The sequence below is a fragment of the Gracilinanus agilis genome, chromosome 3 (assembly GCF_016433145.1).
Source record: "Gracilinanus agilis isolate LMUSP501 chromosome 3, AgileGrace, whole genome shotgun sequence".
NCBI lineage: Eukaryota > Metazoa > Chordata > Mammalia > Didelphimorphia > Didelphidae > Gracilinanus > Gracilinanus agilis.
The window spans coordinates 590,201,083-590,218,978 of record NC_058132.1 but is presented as its reverse complement, the minus strand read 5'-3'; the positions used below and the strand labels follow the sequence as shown (position 1 = coordinate 590,218,978).

At 38.9% G+C, this 17,896-nt stretch overlaps 1 protein-coding gene across 1 annotated transcript in view; it reads left to right on the top strand.

Moving 5' to 3' along the window:
* EPSTI1 (epithelial stromal interaction 1) overlaps positions 1-17,896 on the top strand; it is a 110,849-nt gene that overhangs the window by 82,419 nt on the left and 10,534 nt on the right. The window contains exon 10 of the mRNA XM_044667398.1: positions 14,835-14,908. Coding sequence (XP_044523333.1) covers positions 14,835-14,908 — 74 coding nt within the window. The remainder of the gene's footprint in view (positions 1-14,834; positions 14,909-17,896) is intronic.

The window sequence follows — 17,896 nt, the reverse complement described above, 5'->3', positions numbered from 1 at the left end:
CTGAGTTCAGATCTGGTTTCTGACATTTACTCCTTGTCTAAACTGCCTTCTTACTGTTATTGACATATAATGCTCCATTTTGGGTCTCCATGCCTGGAATGAACTTCTTTATATCGACCTTTCAGAATTCTTAATTTCCTTAAAGCTCAGCTCAAATGTCATCTTCTCCCTTAGCCCTTTTCTGATCTCCTTATGAACCCCAACTAATAGTTCCTCCTCCCCTAAAAAAAAAGAAAAACCTGTGTTTATTTTGTACATACAAGGTATTCCAAAAGCTGTTAATGTTTAAAACTGCTTTAAGATTTTTAGAACACATTGTATTTAAATATATTAGAAATATGAGGCATGGTGTTGTCACTGTAGAACTTGCCTCAGAGGCAATAAGAAGTATTACTTGAAAAACACTAGCTTATGTGATCTTGAGCAAGTCATGGTATGGGGGGAACTGGAGGTGAACCCCAGGTTCTGGACAGGTACTTTTTGCAAGAATGCAAAACTCCAAAACTTAGCTTAGAAATAAAAAGAGCAATTTATTGATTTGGTATCCATGTTGAATTGGCTGGGACACTGCTTCCTAGAGGAGATGGATTCTGGGCTTTATATACCCTTTTGACAACAGGGGCTCTGTGACCAGGGATGAGGGAATGGAATGAGGTTGGGTAGAAGTGGGGGACATTTGTTAATCTGGCAAGGGCTAGAGTAATGTTTTGTGTCCTGAAGACACAAGGGATGACAGGGAATAGTTTAGGGAGCAAGTAGATGTCCTAGATACAACCTTATCCCATCAGAGCATAACCAGGAGATGCATATCTGTGTCTATCTTGAAATCTAGAGGAGAATCCAAGGGGAATATTTTTCTCAGGGGTCTTTTCCTAATCGTGTGTCTCTGATGCCCAGGCTTACCTTTTCCTCAGCATTAACAAGAATACAAGGAAGGAAAGGAATTTCCCTGCTTTCTGTTTGATCTGAAACACTTCTAGGGTTTGGGGTATCCAAGGGAAACCCAGGGTCCCAAGCCAATCTTACTTTACCTCAGCCTACTAGTCAGTTCTCTTTAAGATTATGAACACTAAAGAGGTAATCTGTATTAATAGGAGGAGTTTTATCTCAAGGAATTCCTATACCATTGAAAGTCTAGTCCATATCTTTATCATTAAATGTAATTATGTCCTCAGGTCCTAGGACAGTGCCTAGCACATAATATATTTATTGGTTGATTACGTTCAGTTTTAGGCCTTGTATTTCAACAAGAATTCATGTTGAATGGTGTGTAATTTAGTCTTAAAACTGTCTCCAGTGGATTTTATGCATTTTAAATAGTTTAATTTAAGTTGGAAAATGGCAAGAGGAATACAGCTGGAATGGTAAAGGGTTGCAGATTAATGCCACAAAGGATTCATTTGAAAGAAATGGGAATGTTTTATTTAGCTGGGAGGAGAAAAAACTTGATGGAATGGGCAGTGGCAATGATAAAGTTCTTCAAGTATTTGGAGGCTTGTCACCCATAAGAAGGATTTGTTTTGTTTGGCTCCAGAAGACAGCATTAGATAGGAGTTATGGGCTGAAAGTCTAAAGATACAAGTTTAGTTTTGACATAAGCTTAGGAAAAAAACAAACAAACACAACATTCTAACAATTAGAGCTATTCTGAAGTGCCTTGGGCAGCCTTGGGAGATAAGGAATTCCTTCTTAACATAGAGGGAAACAAAGTGTAGATGACCCAAGGTTAGATTGGTTGTATTGTCATATTGGAATATTGTTTGGTTTAAATGGTCACTGTGTTCCCTTCTGAATCTGAAATTCTACAATCTTAGCCAGTTTCTTTGTACCCCCCCCCCCACCACCATTCTCTTCCATTTCCTTCTATCTCTGAGAAAAAAGTGTTTTGAATTTCTTTTCCAGCTTAAACCTGTTTAAATCCTTTTAAGATCTTGCTCTATTCATCTTTTTTTGCATATTTTATCACTAGGACAATGACTCTTGCTTCTAAGATGACAAAAATTCTCTTCTTTCAAAAAACAAGACACCCTTTCTTTCATCTTGAGAACTTGCTAGATTAGTCATCCCTTTTAACCAGCCTTTCTTATTTCATTGTAAAGCTTCTTCCATGGTCTCTGCCTTGTCATCCACTTATTCCTTGTTTCCCAGAATTGTCTTCAGTCTCTACCACAAGCCTTTTCAAAGATCACCCTTAGAGTCCCTCTTGACAAATGAGGCATTTTTTCTTGATTCCTTGATTTCCTATGGTATTTGGCACTGAGCATTTCTTCCTTAAAACTCTTTTCTCCCTCCATTTCTAGGATCTATATTATTTTGGTTCTCCTGATTTTTCTTTGATCTTTTTTTGGCCTCCCCTTTATGACATCAAACATAGGCATTTTCCTAGATTTGATGATTTCTGTCTTTAAATATATACTCCCTTAGTGGGGACTTCTCAATCCTCCAGGCTGTCTCCATGAAAGGATGTTGATTAAAATCTCATTATCTTTTCTGATAATCACATCACACCAGTGACTCATCTGAGCTTTCAGTCAACTGAAATCTCCCATCTTTTTTTAATCTCATTTTTATTGATACATTTTGGTTTTATATCACATTCATTTATGAATATTCTCCACTTCTCATTAAATGAGTTATCTCTTTTTAAACAAGCAATTCAAAAGAAAGGACAAAAGCAGTTTGGTAAAACTAAATCAGCAGAATGTAATGGACCTCTGTACCAGCAGCAATACAATGACCCAGGACAATTCTGAGGGATTTATGGTAAAGATGCTACCCACATTCAGAGGAAGGACTGCAGGAGAGGAAACATATAAGAAAAACAACTGCTTGAACGCATGGGTGGGGGTGGACATGATTGAGGGAAAAAAAAAAAAAAAAAAAAAAAAAAAAAAAAAAAAAAAAAAAAAAACACATGACAAAACCAGTAGAAATGTGTATCGGCCATGGGTGGGGGGAGTGCGGGGGGGGGGGGGCGAAGGGGAAAGGAGGAGCATGAATCATGTAACCATGTTAAAAATGAATATTAATAAATGTTTGGGAAAAAAAAACTAAATCAGCAAATTAACTGTGTCTGACAGTTCACTAGTTACTCATCTCTAAGGAAAGGGAGACATTTTCTGAACACTTAAGACAACTGTATAGTAATTATAATAAAAATTACTTGTTTTTATTTCTTTGTTTTTACCTACATTGTTGTCATTGTGTATACTTTTCCTGATTCTGCTTACTTTGATTTATATCTGTTCATTTAAGTCTTCCTAGGCTTCTCTGAATTCTTGTTCATTTTTTCTTATGGTGTAGTAATTCCATTCATATGCCACTATTTGTTCAACCATTTCCTAATTGACATCTACTTTTTGTTTCTAATTATTTGTTACCACAAAAGCTTCTGCTTGAATATTTTAGTGAATGTGAGATCTTTCTTTCTGTTGTAATCTTTTCCCCAAGTGTCTTTTCACAGAGACTGCTCTCTGGTTGTCTTTCCTTTCCATCCTCCTTATACTTTTATATTTACTTTCATACTCAGGACTTCAGTAGTTCCCTCTTGCCAACAAAAGTTCAGATTTTTTAACTTGGCATTCAAAACCTTCTGTATTCTGGCTCTATTTATCTTGGATAATAATAATAATAAATAGCTAACAGTTACTTACAATTATTATCTCATTTGATACTCACAACAATCCTGGAAGACAGATGCTCTTACTATCTCCATTTTACAGATGGGGAAGCTGAGACAAAAAGATGTTAAGGAACTTGTCTAGGGTCTAAGTGTCTGAGGTCAGATTAGAACTTGGAAGTCTTTCTGATATCAGGCTGAGCACTCCATCCACTGTGCCACCTAAAAAGAGAAGTTTAGTGGTAGGTAGGTCAGGTCAGCTCCTAACAGGTGACTTTGATCTGACAGCCTTTTATAAATTGACATCCAGGAATGAAGTAGTGATATAAATGATGGTCAGCTCACATCCAGGCTCACTAGTCAACAAACTTCTGGATGGTAAATATCATGGGATTAGGGAATCTGCCTTAATTGATCTTCTACATTTCCCTGTTCCCTTCTTGCAGAAGTACCTGCCTACAGAAAATCCTTAATAACTGTTTGAATGTATGAAAGGTCATTCTTTAGACATGCCACGGAAGGCTGGTTATGCCCATCCTGCTATTGCTATTCACATCATAACACTTACAAATTGCTTATACTTATAAAATTGGAACCCTTTATCTAATCCTTCTTTGATTTGACACGGATAATGCTTTGGGAAAGTGGAACGCTGTCTAAATGGTGTTCAGACAGGATGCAAAACAAAGATGTTTACAGACAGAAATGGTTCCTGTGAGGACAAAATGAAAATTTGCTTCTCACACTGAAAACCTGGCAATGCAAATTTTGTAGAGAGGATGCTTGGATTAAAGGAATGATCTTTTGTTTTTCATAAAAAATAAAGAATAGATAGTTTTGCTGCTCTTTTTTTCTTTGCTGCTAATTTCTCTTATAATGGGGATGGGGAGGACAAAATTACTAAGGGTATTACACAATTAAGTTGAGTCCTAGAGGTACCTTTGGTGGTGTGTCCTTGGTTAAGTTTCTTAATTTTTCTGGGTCTCATTTTCCTCCTCTGTAAAATGGGAATAATAACTCCAACTCTAACTTGCTTTCCAATGTTATTTGGAGCCGCATATGAATTGATGTATGTGAAGTACTTTTAAAAACCTCAAGTAATATAGAAATGTCAATTATTATTAATTATTAATAATTATAAAACTGACCTAAATGGTTTTTCCCCCTAAATGCTTTCCAGGAGTTATTTTATCAACTCTTTAAAAATCCTTTTTAAGTCTGAAATTTTTCCCTTTTACTTGGTTACCAAGGATTGCTCCAGCCATCAGAGAATCAGAGTTTGTTGTTATCTAAGAATTAATTTGAAGCAATGCCTAAAAAACATACCACGAAGAAATCTTCTCTTTAAAAAAAAATTTTTTTTTAAACCTTTAACTTCTGTGTATTGGCTCCTAGGTGGAACAGTGGTGAGGGTGGGCAATGGGGGTCAAGTGACTTGCTCAGGGTCACACAGCTGGGAAGTGTCTGAGGCTGGATTTGAACCTAGGACCGGGATCCTGTCTCTAGGCCTGACTCTCAATCCACTGAGCTACCCAGCTGCCCCCAAGAAATCTTCTCTTGATAATTTTTTTATATTTGTTATCTTTAAATCTTCCATCAGGGTTTAAGGACATCCTAGGAAAGGGTTTTGGATTTGTGATTTCATTAGTGTAGAGAATCTTTAAAAAAAAACAAAAAAAACAAAACACCTACCTTCCATCTTGGAATCTATACTGTGTATGGGTTCCAAGGCAGAAGAGTGGTAAGGGCTAGCAGTGGGGGTTAAGTGACTTGCCCAGGGGCATACAGCTAGAAAGTAGCTGAGGCCAGATTTGAACTCAGGACCTTCCATCTCTAGACCTGGCTTCAATCCACTGAGCCATCCAGCTGCCCCTTTGTAGAGAACCTTTGATGAGGAGACTCTTCCCACGTAAGCTTGTATCTTTTCTATAATTTATGATCTTAGAGAATTGTGCCTCTGCAGAAGGTAGGGGTATCAAACATGAGGCCTGTGGCTGTCATGAAGTCTACAAAACTCTCAAGAAGGCTCAGATTAAAATGCAGTTGAGGGTCAACTAAACACCTCCCTGAGATAGAACCAGTCCTGGAGACAGGAGGTCCTGGGTTCAAATCTGACCCCAGATACTTCCTAGCTTTGTGATCCTGGGTAAGTCATTTAACCTAGTCCTTGCCTAGCCCATAGTTTTCTTCTGCCTTGCAAGAAATAATTAGTATCAGTTCTAAGATAGAAAATTATGGTTTAAAAAATGTAATTGAGAAATATTTAACAATATAAATAAAAATACAATAAAACAGATAAAAATAACATTTTTAAATTGTCAGTGCTATGTAACCCACAGGGATTCTTGTATACAGATAAATAGTTTCTGTTTCTATTTGAACTTCACACCAGTGGACTAGAGATTAAGAGGCTTGCTCAACTCGCCCACTAGAATGTGTCAGAAGCAAGATCTAAACCAGTGGTTCCCAAACTTTTTTGGCCTACCATCTCCTTTCCAGAAAAAAAATATTACTTAGCCCCCTGGAAATTAATTTTTTTAAATTTTAATAGCAATTAATAGTTAAGATAAATGCACCTGTAGCCATCACCACTCTCCTGGATCACTGCAGCACCCACCAGGGGGCGGTGACGCCCACTTTGAGAATCACTGATCTAAACACAGGTCTTCTTGGCTGCTGGGGGAGCTCCATCCACTGTGCTCTCCTTTGTGTGCAAGGACAGTCCACAAGAAACAAGTGCTTCCATATTGCAAATTTTTTTCTTGCAAGATGGTTATCTTCATTAAATCAATCAAGCTGAGCCACATTTCATTGGCTACCGTGGGGATTCAAGCATGATTTTTAAATACTGTAAGCTGATGTTTTCAATTAGAATATTTAAAACTTTGCCCTTGTAGGATTATTCTTCTGAGGTTAGCCATGCACCAGAGGTGTCGAGTCTTTAGATGTTCTTGCCTGGTGGAAACATGAACCTTCTTGATGCTTTGTCATCTCGTCCTCTATTGTGCCAGGAAGCTACTTTAGACACCATCAGTAGCAGAAAGCAGAATCTGTACAGGGTCTCTGAGGCTCATCATAAGCTGTAGCCCTGGCACGACCTCTCCAGTCCTATTGGACTGGGATTTCTTTGCCCTGCCACAGTCCATTTGGCAGCCAGGAGCTTTCAAACAATCAGTCTGTACATCTCTGGGGAGCAACAGGAAGGTGGATATCCATAGTTAGTGTTGTGTGATCATACCCATTGCAAAGACTGTGCCCAGAGAACCTACCATGCCAGTCTGTAACTTTGTCCCAGCACTGCTGAGAATCTTGACTGTTCCCAAGCTGTGGACTGATGGGAAACAGAGAAATCCATCAGGTGTATACCAGGATGCCAACTGTGAGTTAGAGTGAATGTGCATTGATTTTGTGAGAGAAGTAAAATGCCCAAATTGAAGGTTTTAGATGACGGATTCAAGGTGTGACAATGAGGTGACTTTTTGTTATGGTGCCTTCTCCCCGCCACTCACCCCCCGCTGGTATGCCAAAATGTTATTTTTATGCAGCCAAAATAAATGCTGGTCTCTAAACAGAACCAATTGATGCTATTTACCCAAAGCATTTTGGAGAAATTTATCTTTTGAAAATGTCTTCAAGAGACATTTTATATGCTTTCCCTTCAGGAAAATTAGGCTCCTTGGTTTATATTCACATTTCATTTTTGATACTAAATAAGATTACCTAGCCGGGGCGTGCAGTCATCTTCCTTGCCTACAATTCTTAGAATCCCCACCTTCTTTCATTCAAGGCTCATCTTGAATGGCTATTCTTATTCAAAGGTGTCCAGAAATTGGTGGTGTTCCTCCCTGTTCTGCAATTCCTTTTATGTTTAGGAGCTGTAGATGGAAGTTCATTGCCCAGGGTAGTGACCACTCCTTTGGTCCCTGCTTCTTGGGAAGCTGAGCCTGGTGGATCACAAGAGTTCGGGATTTCTGAGCTGTAGTAGGTATCGGTTCTGTCTGGCACAGATATGTATGGTGAGCTTCCAGAATTGGAGAGCCACCAGACAGCATAAGGAGGATTGAATTGGCTCATGTTGGAAGAAAGGAGCAGGTTAAAACTTCTGCATTAATCATATTTGGGCATGTCGCTGGCTGTTGCACTTCTAGCCTGGGCAAGATAGAGAATAGAAAGAAAGGAGGGAAGGAAGGAAAGTTGGTTCTTGGGGGCCAAAACGATTTTAATTTTTTTTTGTCTTTGTATCCTTAGCACCTAATGCCTAGCATTAATAAATGGTTGCTGAATTAAGTTGAATTATTTAACAAACTTGGTTCTGAATAACTATTGACTATTTCATGAATCTATTCTCTCCTCACTGTTTATCACTGAGGATAATAAAAAAGATTTTATAGGAAGCTCTGAAAGGAATTCCCCAAGAAGAGCTTCTAAGATATTTTTAGCAATGGTAGTTTCAATCAGAGTGAGCCAGTAGTACAATTTAGGTAATTTCTTGAAAAGAGCTAAATCATTTGAACATATAATATTCTAAGCGATTTGTCTAAAAGAAATCATCTGTGGATGCCTTGTCCATTTGCTCATGGTTGGATTACTCTTGCCCCCATGCCTTTCTGTTGACAACCTGCCATTATTCAAGTCCCAGCTTAAATGCCATCTCCTTTGATCAAACTTCAAGTTAGTCTTACTAGACTAAAATGACTCTTAAGTGGACTTCATACAGCACCTTGTCCTGGTTGTATTCAGGTTTATATTATAATCAGATTACTCTCTGTTAAAGATGGGATGGTGCTTAGTACAAACAATACTGAATTTTGGAGATTTGGGTGCATATCTGAGGTCTGACACCTTATGAGTCTCCAACTATGGCCAAGTTATCTATTTCTGTACTTAATTTTCTCATTTGTAAAATGGACCTACCTAGCTGAGGACTCTTTTGCTGAAGCCAAAGGAACTTGGCGACCTTTAACAGTCTCAACTTTCATCTGTCCTCTCTTGGTGCTTTACTTCCATCCTTTCCTCAGATTCCTGAGGGACATTTCTATTTTGGGCTGGAGTCTAAGAGGTCCTCTTTGGCAAGGAGAGAGGAAGCATAGCATTTACTGAGAGCGCAAATGTGAATCAGACATGGAACAAGCAGTCTTATTCCCACAAAGAAAGAGGGAAGCTAAGTGGTAAAGAATCATGGGATGATTACAATCAGTTGAGGAGCTAGTATGTGGGCGTCTTGGGTCATCTGCAATAAGACTGCTCATTAACTCTTTTACAGTTTCCCTCTATGGAGTAAGTCCCTGTAAGTACTGAGTAAAATCTTTCTTCTCTCTTTCCCTCTGGGCCTCTCTGATGCTGCCTTTGCTGTTGTCCTTGGAACTACGTCAACAGCCAATAATAGTTGCCTGAGTGATTAGAAAGGGGGAGACACCAGCTACCTTTTGAGATTTAGCAAGGACATGCACAAAGATGAGGTGGCTCTATCCCAGACACATTATCCCAGGCAACCCATGAGCTAAAGGTTAGGGAAGCTGGGTGGGAGTAGGAGAAGGAAGAGCATCCTCTCCAACAATTCTAGCGCCCTTATAGCTCCAGATAATTGGAAAGAAAAAGCCCGATGGGCAGAGATTATTCCTTTAATATACTCACATCCAGCGATAGTCATTGCTGATCAGAAGCAGTGAGAGAATATCTGCACCTGCTCTAAAGTCGAGGAGAGTCCGTCCATCGTGCATCTCCAATGTGCTATACTCAAACTGCCCACTTACCAGTATTATCATGACAAAAAAAGCTTTGTAAATCTTAAATATTTATAAATGTGCACTAGATTTTTTTTAAATAAGTTGTATCTTTCCCCTTGTGGAATGTGAGCTAGCATGTCTTACTTTTCTTGGCAATTCTACCACCCACCCAATTCCTCACAAAATATTCTTGGACATAATAGAACATTAATGAATTTTTTAATGGAATTCAATGTTTGCTGAAACCTAAAATGTTTTTCTCCAAATCATCTCAAAGGTGATAATTTAATTATAAGGTTCTAGTGCTGCTTTGTGCAAAGCACTGTACCGAGTGCTATGAATTGCATGAAGCTCATCTAAGATTCAGAATAGTGTCCACAGAAATAATTTAAACTTTTAACAGTCAGAAACTTTTTTTTTTTTTCCTGGCTCCCTCTCTCGTGCTTGAGAGAGAGAATACCTAACAATGCTGCAGGGGCCTCAGATGCCTATGCTCATGATCCCTCCTGGCTCAAAGGGCATTAACTTTTTTTCTCTCCTCCTTAAAGTTTAAAGCCTGAGCTTTTGAACAAAGGACCCTATTATACATCTGGCCAAATCGATGCTGCATGTCTGTATGTGTTAGCAGCATGAGTCCGCTAGGTGCAGCTCATCAGGCTTATGGCAATGCTGCTGCCTGAAACAGCCGTCAGTGCAGCAGGACAGATTAATTTGTTGCGGGCGTGCTCTTGGGTACCACAGGGAAACCAGACTTTCCCTAGTAAACACACTTTTCTGGTTATCGAATAATCATCTGGAGAGCGTCCATGTACAAAGCCCGGCTTTGTGCCTCCTCTGCCCTATGGAGCATCCTTCCTGCATTGAGATGCCTCATTAATTCCCCTTCTCTATTCTCTCTCCGTGATCTTTGTTATCTCTGCTCTGTTGTCTCTGTAATAGGATGAATGGGCACTGTCCCTCCCTTCCCCTCTCTGGATGCGTTATGTTAGAAATGATAAATCTTTGCACTCTTATGTTTCATAACTACGGTGAAAGGAATGCTGGATTCGATGGTGGTTGTTCAGTCATTTTTCAGTCATGTCCAGCTCTTCTTAACCCCTTTTGGTTTTGGACCTGGGTTCAAATTTTGTCTCTGTTATTAAACTACCTGAGGAAAAAAATTTGTTTGTAATATGGGAGGGGGAGGTGAACCGAGGTCTCTTTTGGTTCTAAATCGATGATTTACTGACAACATGTTTGCTATCTTATTGGAATTCCTGGCCTAGAATTCTAGGATATTTTTGTACTTTGGTTGTGGGTACTCTCCCTCCCCTTTATACTGCCACCATCATGACCATCATTGCACCAGTCTTGTGTTTTTAGGGGAAAGGGGTTTGGCTTTGGCATTCCCTGTTGTTTGAAGTGGACCTAATGCCAGCACTTTCCTAACTTGAGCTCAATATCAGGACAAAAAAGCCACTTTCAAGTTATTGAACAGTTCAGAAAAGAAGGTTGGCTTTGCCCTAATACAAGGATGTGCAGCAATGGCACCTCGGGGCATGGCTCTCCAATTCTCCATATAGAATGCATCTGGTCAGCAGGGTAGGATGTTATAATAATTTGTATGTTTTCAGAGATCTACCAGGTCAGAAGGGCCTTTGCAGGTGGGACCTACTTCTCTTGGGTGACCAGGAAGATGTGTCAATGGAGGCAGGGGGCAATCAAGTCCCAGGGACAGCTTTGATTCCTTTTTTTTTTTTAACCCTCACCTTCTATCTTAGAATCAGTATCTTGTATTGGTTGCTGGTAAGGGTTCGCTAGGCAATGGGGGTTCAAGTGACTTGCCCGGGGCACACAACTAGGATGTATCTAAGGCTAGATTTGAACCCAGACCTCATATCTCTGGGTTGGGGCACTTTACCCATGGAGCCACCTAGATGCCCCCAGCTTTGTTAACTTTTTTTTTTTTTTTTTTTTTTTAATAAACCCTTGTACTTCGGTGTATTGTCTCATAGGTGGAAGATTGGTAAGGGTGGGCAATGGGGGTCAAGTGACTTGCCCAGGGTCACACAGCTGGGAAGTGGCTGAGGCAGCTTTGTTAACTTTTAAGGAGAGCTAATCTGCCTCAGGAGAGAAGGCATGAGGAAATGTTAATAGATATTAGGCATATCACATCTGTTCTTTCAATTGAACATGCATTTATTAAGCCCCAACATGGGTCAGATGTGGACCTATTCTGGGTGAAAATGTAAAAATGAAAATGAAAATAGGCCTTGGCCTCATGAAGCTTCCATTCTACTGAGGGGAAAATAGTGTACCCAGACAAAGCAATAAAAGGGGAAAAAAAGAGTTACTGTCTATCTTAGTATGATATAACATGTACAGTCAAGTTCTCCCTGAATGTGCCCAGCTAAGACCTGCCACTACAAGAGAATTTGTGGTTGATGGTCCTGCTACAGCATTTTTCCCAACCATAGATTTTCTGGTGTGTAGTGAAGTGTTAAAAGGTCACCCACTGGCTTCGATGTCACCATGGAGGATACAAGCTGCCAGACTGTGACCAGGATTCAGAAATCTTAGGTTTTACTCCTGTAAAAAGAATTCATGATTCTAGGGACAGCAAGGTAGCTCAGGGCTTTGAGAGCCAGGCCTAGAAACAGGAGTTTAAATATGGGTTTAAATATGGCCTTAGATATTTCCTAGCTGTATGACCCTGGGCAAGTCACTTAACATCCATTATTAGCCCTAATCACTCTTCTGCCTTGGAACCAATACACAGTATTGATTCTAAGATGGAAAGTAAGAGTTCAATAAAAAAAAATCATGATTCAGATGGCCTTGTTAGGATCTTGAAATAATGACTGACAGAGACCTCAAAAGCTATCTAGTTTCATCTCCTCATTTCACAGAGATTAAAGTCATATAGTCAGTAACAGAGCAGCTCTTAAACCTAGATCTTCCAGCTCCAAATCCTTTTCTCTTGGATAGAATGACATTTCAGTTAGATAATATTCAGCTGGATAATTCTACTTTTTACTACCATATGGGTTTAGAATTAGAAGGAACCTCAAGCGCCTTATGATCCAAGGTGCTCTTATTCCATGAACTTTTTTTTCTTTTAAAAATTTAATTTTTTTCTGTTGATTCTTAACAGACACAAGATGGATATTTCTATTCAAAGAACATAATGAGATTTGCACTGGAAATTTCTACTATATACAACTTTTTAAAGCATACAATAAAATAATTTCATAGTTAGCCTGCTCGTCTGAGTCTGAGCTTCCTTCATTCATCTTCTATGCATTTTAATTAATTGATTAATTATATTCAATCCCTCCCCACACCATAGAAGGCATCATTTGGCAAACTTATTTAGCTTATGTCTTTCATGTTTCTACTTCTTGGTTCATTCTCTGGAGGTGAACATTTACAAGTTATTCTTCAAATATTAAATTTGTGGGTTTATATAATGTTCCCTTGCTTCTACTCATTTTCACTCTTCATTATCCCATTAGTTCTTTCCAAGTTTTAAAAAATTAATCTGCTCATTATTTATGGCCACGAGCTTATTTAAAAAATATTTTGATAACTCTTATCTATATAATTAGTTCCCTTTATAATCCTTTGTATTTTATGTGCTTAAAAACATTCTGATAAGGGATCCATAGGCTTCATCAAACTACCAAAGGGGTCCATAATATCAAAAAGGTTAAGAATCCTCTCGAGTCTAGTCCAAATCATTTTAGCCATGGGACCTTGGACAAGTCCCTCAATGTTTTTGTTTCTGCATCCCCACTCAGAACCTGGCTTCTTTTCCTTATAGAGATATCATAAGGGTTAAGGATGTTGTGTTTGTAGAAGAATTTTGAAAACCATTAAACATAATATAAATGCACAGTGATATTATTAGAATTCCAGTTTTCTAAAACAGATAAATTGCATATTCTCACCTGGGGCTCTGTCGTTCCTAGTTCTAGGTAAATGATTAAATACACTAATCACTTGGGGTTTTGTTGGTGTCTAAATGGAACAAATGTAGTACAGTACGAAGATAGATTTGAATTTTTTTGATTCACATACTTGATTCAACTTTTCAGTAATGGATTTTAAATTCATTGGAGTGTATGTACACACACACACACACACACACATACATACACATGGATCCAGGTTTATGTCCATTTGAAAGTTTCCTCAAATGATGCTGACACAAGCCATCCATGTCTGTCTATCCCTTATGACCCACTTTAAGACATGTACATACCATCCATCAAATAGATCTAGAATCTTGCCAATTTGGAAGTTCCCTCAAAAATGATGCTTCCATCCATGTCCGCCCATCCCATATGTCTCTTGCCATGTTCTTTTAGGTTGCCACAGGGGTTTTGTTGTTCATCCCCAATGATGGAACCATTCTAATTATTCCTAACGCCAAGAGGCTACCAGTGGAGCTCTCTTTCTCCCTGAGCTATGGCCAGTCCATCTTTTCTTCCTATTCTAGAATTTCTTACAGAAATATATATCTCTCAACAAATGAATCTCAAGTGCTTTTGGATTACAAGGTCATGTTTATCATTTACTCTTAATAGTTCTCTCTTAAAGAGAAACTATCCTGCTTCTCCATTGACTTGGTTTCCAACTTTGGCCAGATCATTTTCTAGATCCTTTCCTTCTCTGAAATAGGGATAATGCTCATTGTCTTCTTAAGAGAACTATTGTGGGGATTAATGAGATCTTAGACCTAGTTCTGGGGTGGAATGAGGTAAGTGAAATACTTCCCTTGGAAGTTAAATGTTCACCTGTATAAGATAAATTGCTACTTCCAAGAAGTCAACCAGGCTGCCTGGAGCAAGTAATTTAGTTCTAGTCAAGTTTTGCCATATTTGCAACAAATTACCTCTCCAGGGAGCCCAGAGGTCTGTCTGAAAAGAAGTACCTTACCTGAAATAGGTGAGTCCTCATTTTCCAAGGGGAATATATTTTACTCACCTTGGTTCGCTCTGAAATCTGGGCTAACATTTGCAAGCCGATACAAGTTCATTAGGCAAAAGGTGAAAGAAAAAAGCAAAGCGAAGGTATTTGGGGTCACACCTGGAGAGGTTAATTAGTCTCAGCAAGCCTGACGATGTATGTCCCTTAGACTGATTCTCTGAGATGAGAAACGAGTCACTCTAGTTTATTCTGCAGATGTTTCTATGTATATGGCACCTCATGCCCGAGTGTCTAGACGCTTTGTGCTTTGTTGAGCAGTATTCATTAGCTTTATATCTCACATTTTGGAAGTCGCAGAGCGGTGCTGTTTTGACTGAACCATAATTATTTTGGCTGCTGCTTTATTATGTAAGAAATTAATTTCTCATGGAAACTGAAGTTAAGTAAAAGTTTCTGAAATGAAATATTGCACCAGTTAAGGTTAAATATGTAATTAATTTGGTTGTCTCCTGAACAGCTATGTTAATTAAAAACCATTTGTTTGTTTTTTTTTCCCCCCCCAATTTTATTGTTCCCAGGGTGACTTACTGGAAGTTAAACGACAATGGCAAGAGGAGGAAAGAACAAAAGCTCGCCAACATGATCAGAGGAGGTATAATTGGCTAATAAAGTAGGCCTGCTTGCTAAAATTAACTGCCTATAAAGTTTCCTTAATGCTTTAGGAAAATACCACAATAGGAGGAAGCACATTTGGGGATTTGGTCTTGGATTTTTATATTCTACATTATTGATTTTTGTTGGGGGAGGGTGCTTCATCCCATCTGCAGAGCTGTTGTGATCATGGGCCATCATCAGTTTTCCAACATGGGTAGCCCAAGCTGAGCCCTGGAAGAGGGGGTATGTGTGTGTCCCTGTATTCAGGTAATATTTCACTGGAATGCCTTGTCTCCTAGGACACACACTTGCTCTTCATAAGGTCTGTTGGGAAAGAGAGTTGTTACACACTCTATTTTACTAGAATTGATTTAACCTCCAGATATGGGGCTTCCTGATTGAAATGATAAAGCCCACTCGTTCCTCCTTTGATAAAGACTAAGTAAAAAGATTTAAACGGGTACCTCAAATTTCAACAAATTGTTCATTCTTATTTCTTATGGGTAGGGATGCCATCAGTTTCTAGATGCAGCAAGTGGTAGAGTGTAATAGATTGAGAATTGACCTTGGCATTATGAAGACCTGCATTCAATTTCTGCCTCGGACATTAGGTGGCCAAGTGACTCTGGGCGAGTCATTTAACCTTTCAGTGCTTCAGACAACAAATTACTTATGTTTTAAGATGATAATTTGCAGAGCAGGAATTGATTTTCATTGGTAGATGGATTTTGTTCACTAGGAGTTGCCTAAATCAATGAAATCACAGGTTAATTTAAAAAAAAAACTTTTAAAAAGGTTAAAAAAATAGAGAAAAATGTATGCTTAATTCTAGGTTTGTTAGACATTAGCACTTGGCCTGATTTCACTATTATACCACAAAACTCCATGCCCAGGTGAATTGCCTCATCTGTAGGACAACAATATTCTTTGGAAGAGGTCCACTTAAACACAGGCCACTTTCTGGGGTGGTTTGGCACCTTCTGTCCATTAAGCTCTATTTCATGCAGTGGAAGAATGACTCAAGTAGCTGCAAAAGGGGTAAAAGGGGCTATGTCTCCAGAAAGAGTTGTTTTCTTGGAGACATTGGGTGGTTCAATGGATAGAGAGCCAGTGCTGGAGATGGGAGGTCTTGGGTTCAAATGTGGTCCCAGATACTTCCTAGCTGTATAACCCTGGGCAAGTCATTTCCCCTTTACCTAGCCCTTAGCACTCTTCTGGTTTGTCACCAATACACAGTATTGATTCCAAGATGGAAGGTAAAGGTTAAAAAAAAAAAGAGTAATTTTCTTCTGGTGAGTGGCAAATCTTGGGATCTTTTATTTCATTAACCTTCTCATTGTCACTGAAGTGAAAAAGGTAAGAAAAGGAGAAGAATGAAGAGCAGATCTCATTTTATAAATGGAAATTTCCATGAGCTGCTAAATGACCTGTATGTGGTCGGTTTAGGTAGCAGTTTGAGGCAGCACAGAGTAATGATTTGTGTATTGGACTCGGAGGCAGAGAAATGGGTTAAAATGGGTTAAAATTAAAAATCTCTTGAGATTTTTAATCTATAGGTTCTTAGTAGCTGTGTCACCCTGAGTAAAACATTTATCTTTCTCAGCCTCAGTTTTGCCATCTCTGAAATGGGACAATATCTCTATTAATTCAGAGTTGTTCTAAAGATCAACTGAGATAGTGTATGTAAACTGCTTTGCAAACCTTAAAATATTATGTCAGTTGTGATTATTATTAGGTCTTCCTCCCTTTCTTTTTCTCTTTCTCTCTTTTTCTTTCTTTCTCTCTTTCTCTCTCACTCCCCCCCTCTGTCTCTCCCTCTCTCTGTTTCTCTTTCTCCCTCTCCCCTCTTTGTCTTTCCCTCTCTCTCTCTCTGTCTCTATTTCTCTTTCAACCCTTACCTTCCATTCTAGGATCAATACTGTGAATCCAGGACTTCTGACTCTAGGCCAGACTCTCAATCCATTGAGCCACCTAGCTGCCACCTCTCATATTCTTATGAGGAGACTAAAGATTTCTCAAATATGATAACTCTAATAAACAATAAAAGTATATTGTCTAAGGCTAGTTAGACATTGCCATATTTGGCACCAAGATCCTGTCATTTTATGGCATGAACTGCCTCAGCTAAAAACTGGATGTATCTAATCAGTTCAATCAAATTTCTCTTAGCTGTTTTTCATTTTCTTGTAAAAGTACTTTCTATTGGGAAACTCATTATTGTATTTCTTACAAACCAGTTTCTGATAGTGAGTTCCTATATTTCTCTTGGATGGCTCTGAGGATTAATTGGATTGTGCCTGAGGGGCCTCTAAGCTCCTTAGAGAAAGTGGTCAAGCTTTTAGTGGGCAGGTTCCATTTCTATGGACCTGGCCTTCAAAAGGGCACCTTATAAAAAAAGTCCTTATCAGTGGTGAGAATGTGCATCTGTGTATTTTAGTAACTCAGACTTTGGTTCTTTGAATTCATTTTCTGTGCTGTTGAATACCCTGACTATTGGGTCTGAGAGTGGATTTCTCTGCCCCCTCCATTCTTCTCTTTGCGCTAGTTATAATTAAATCCTACATCCAAATTTAATCCATCAAGAAATCCCCCAGAATAACAAATCCAGCCATCAGTTTTCCAAACAGCTGATCCTTTCTTTAAAGCATGTTTCATGGCACCGGGCCTCATTACTGGAGCATTTTTAACAGCTTAAGAAATTTCCATGTCTCCACTTTTTAGTGCAATAGCAGGAGCTGTATACAGGATATCTGGGGAGGACCCAAGGGAGATTTTCTCCTGGGGTATAATTTTATTAGAGTCAAAAAGGACAGTTGCTGTCTCCCTGTTAGAGGCTCACATGGAAGAAACCTTAGACCTGAGTTCCAGGGTAGAGACCTCCAGGGGTTTCTTTAAACTCTTTTAAAGTGAATTCCATAATGAGCTCATCTAACACCTGAGCCTGACACTGTGACACTCTGATTCAGAAGGAGTGGAGTACAAGTTC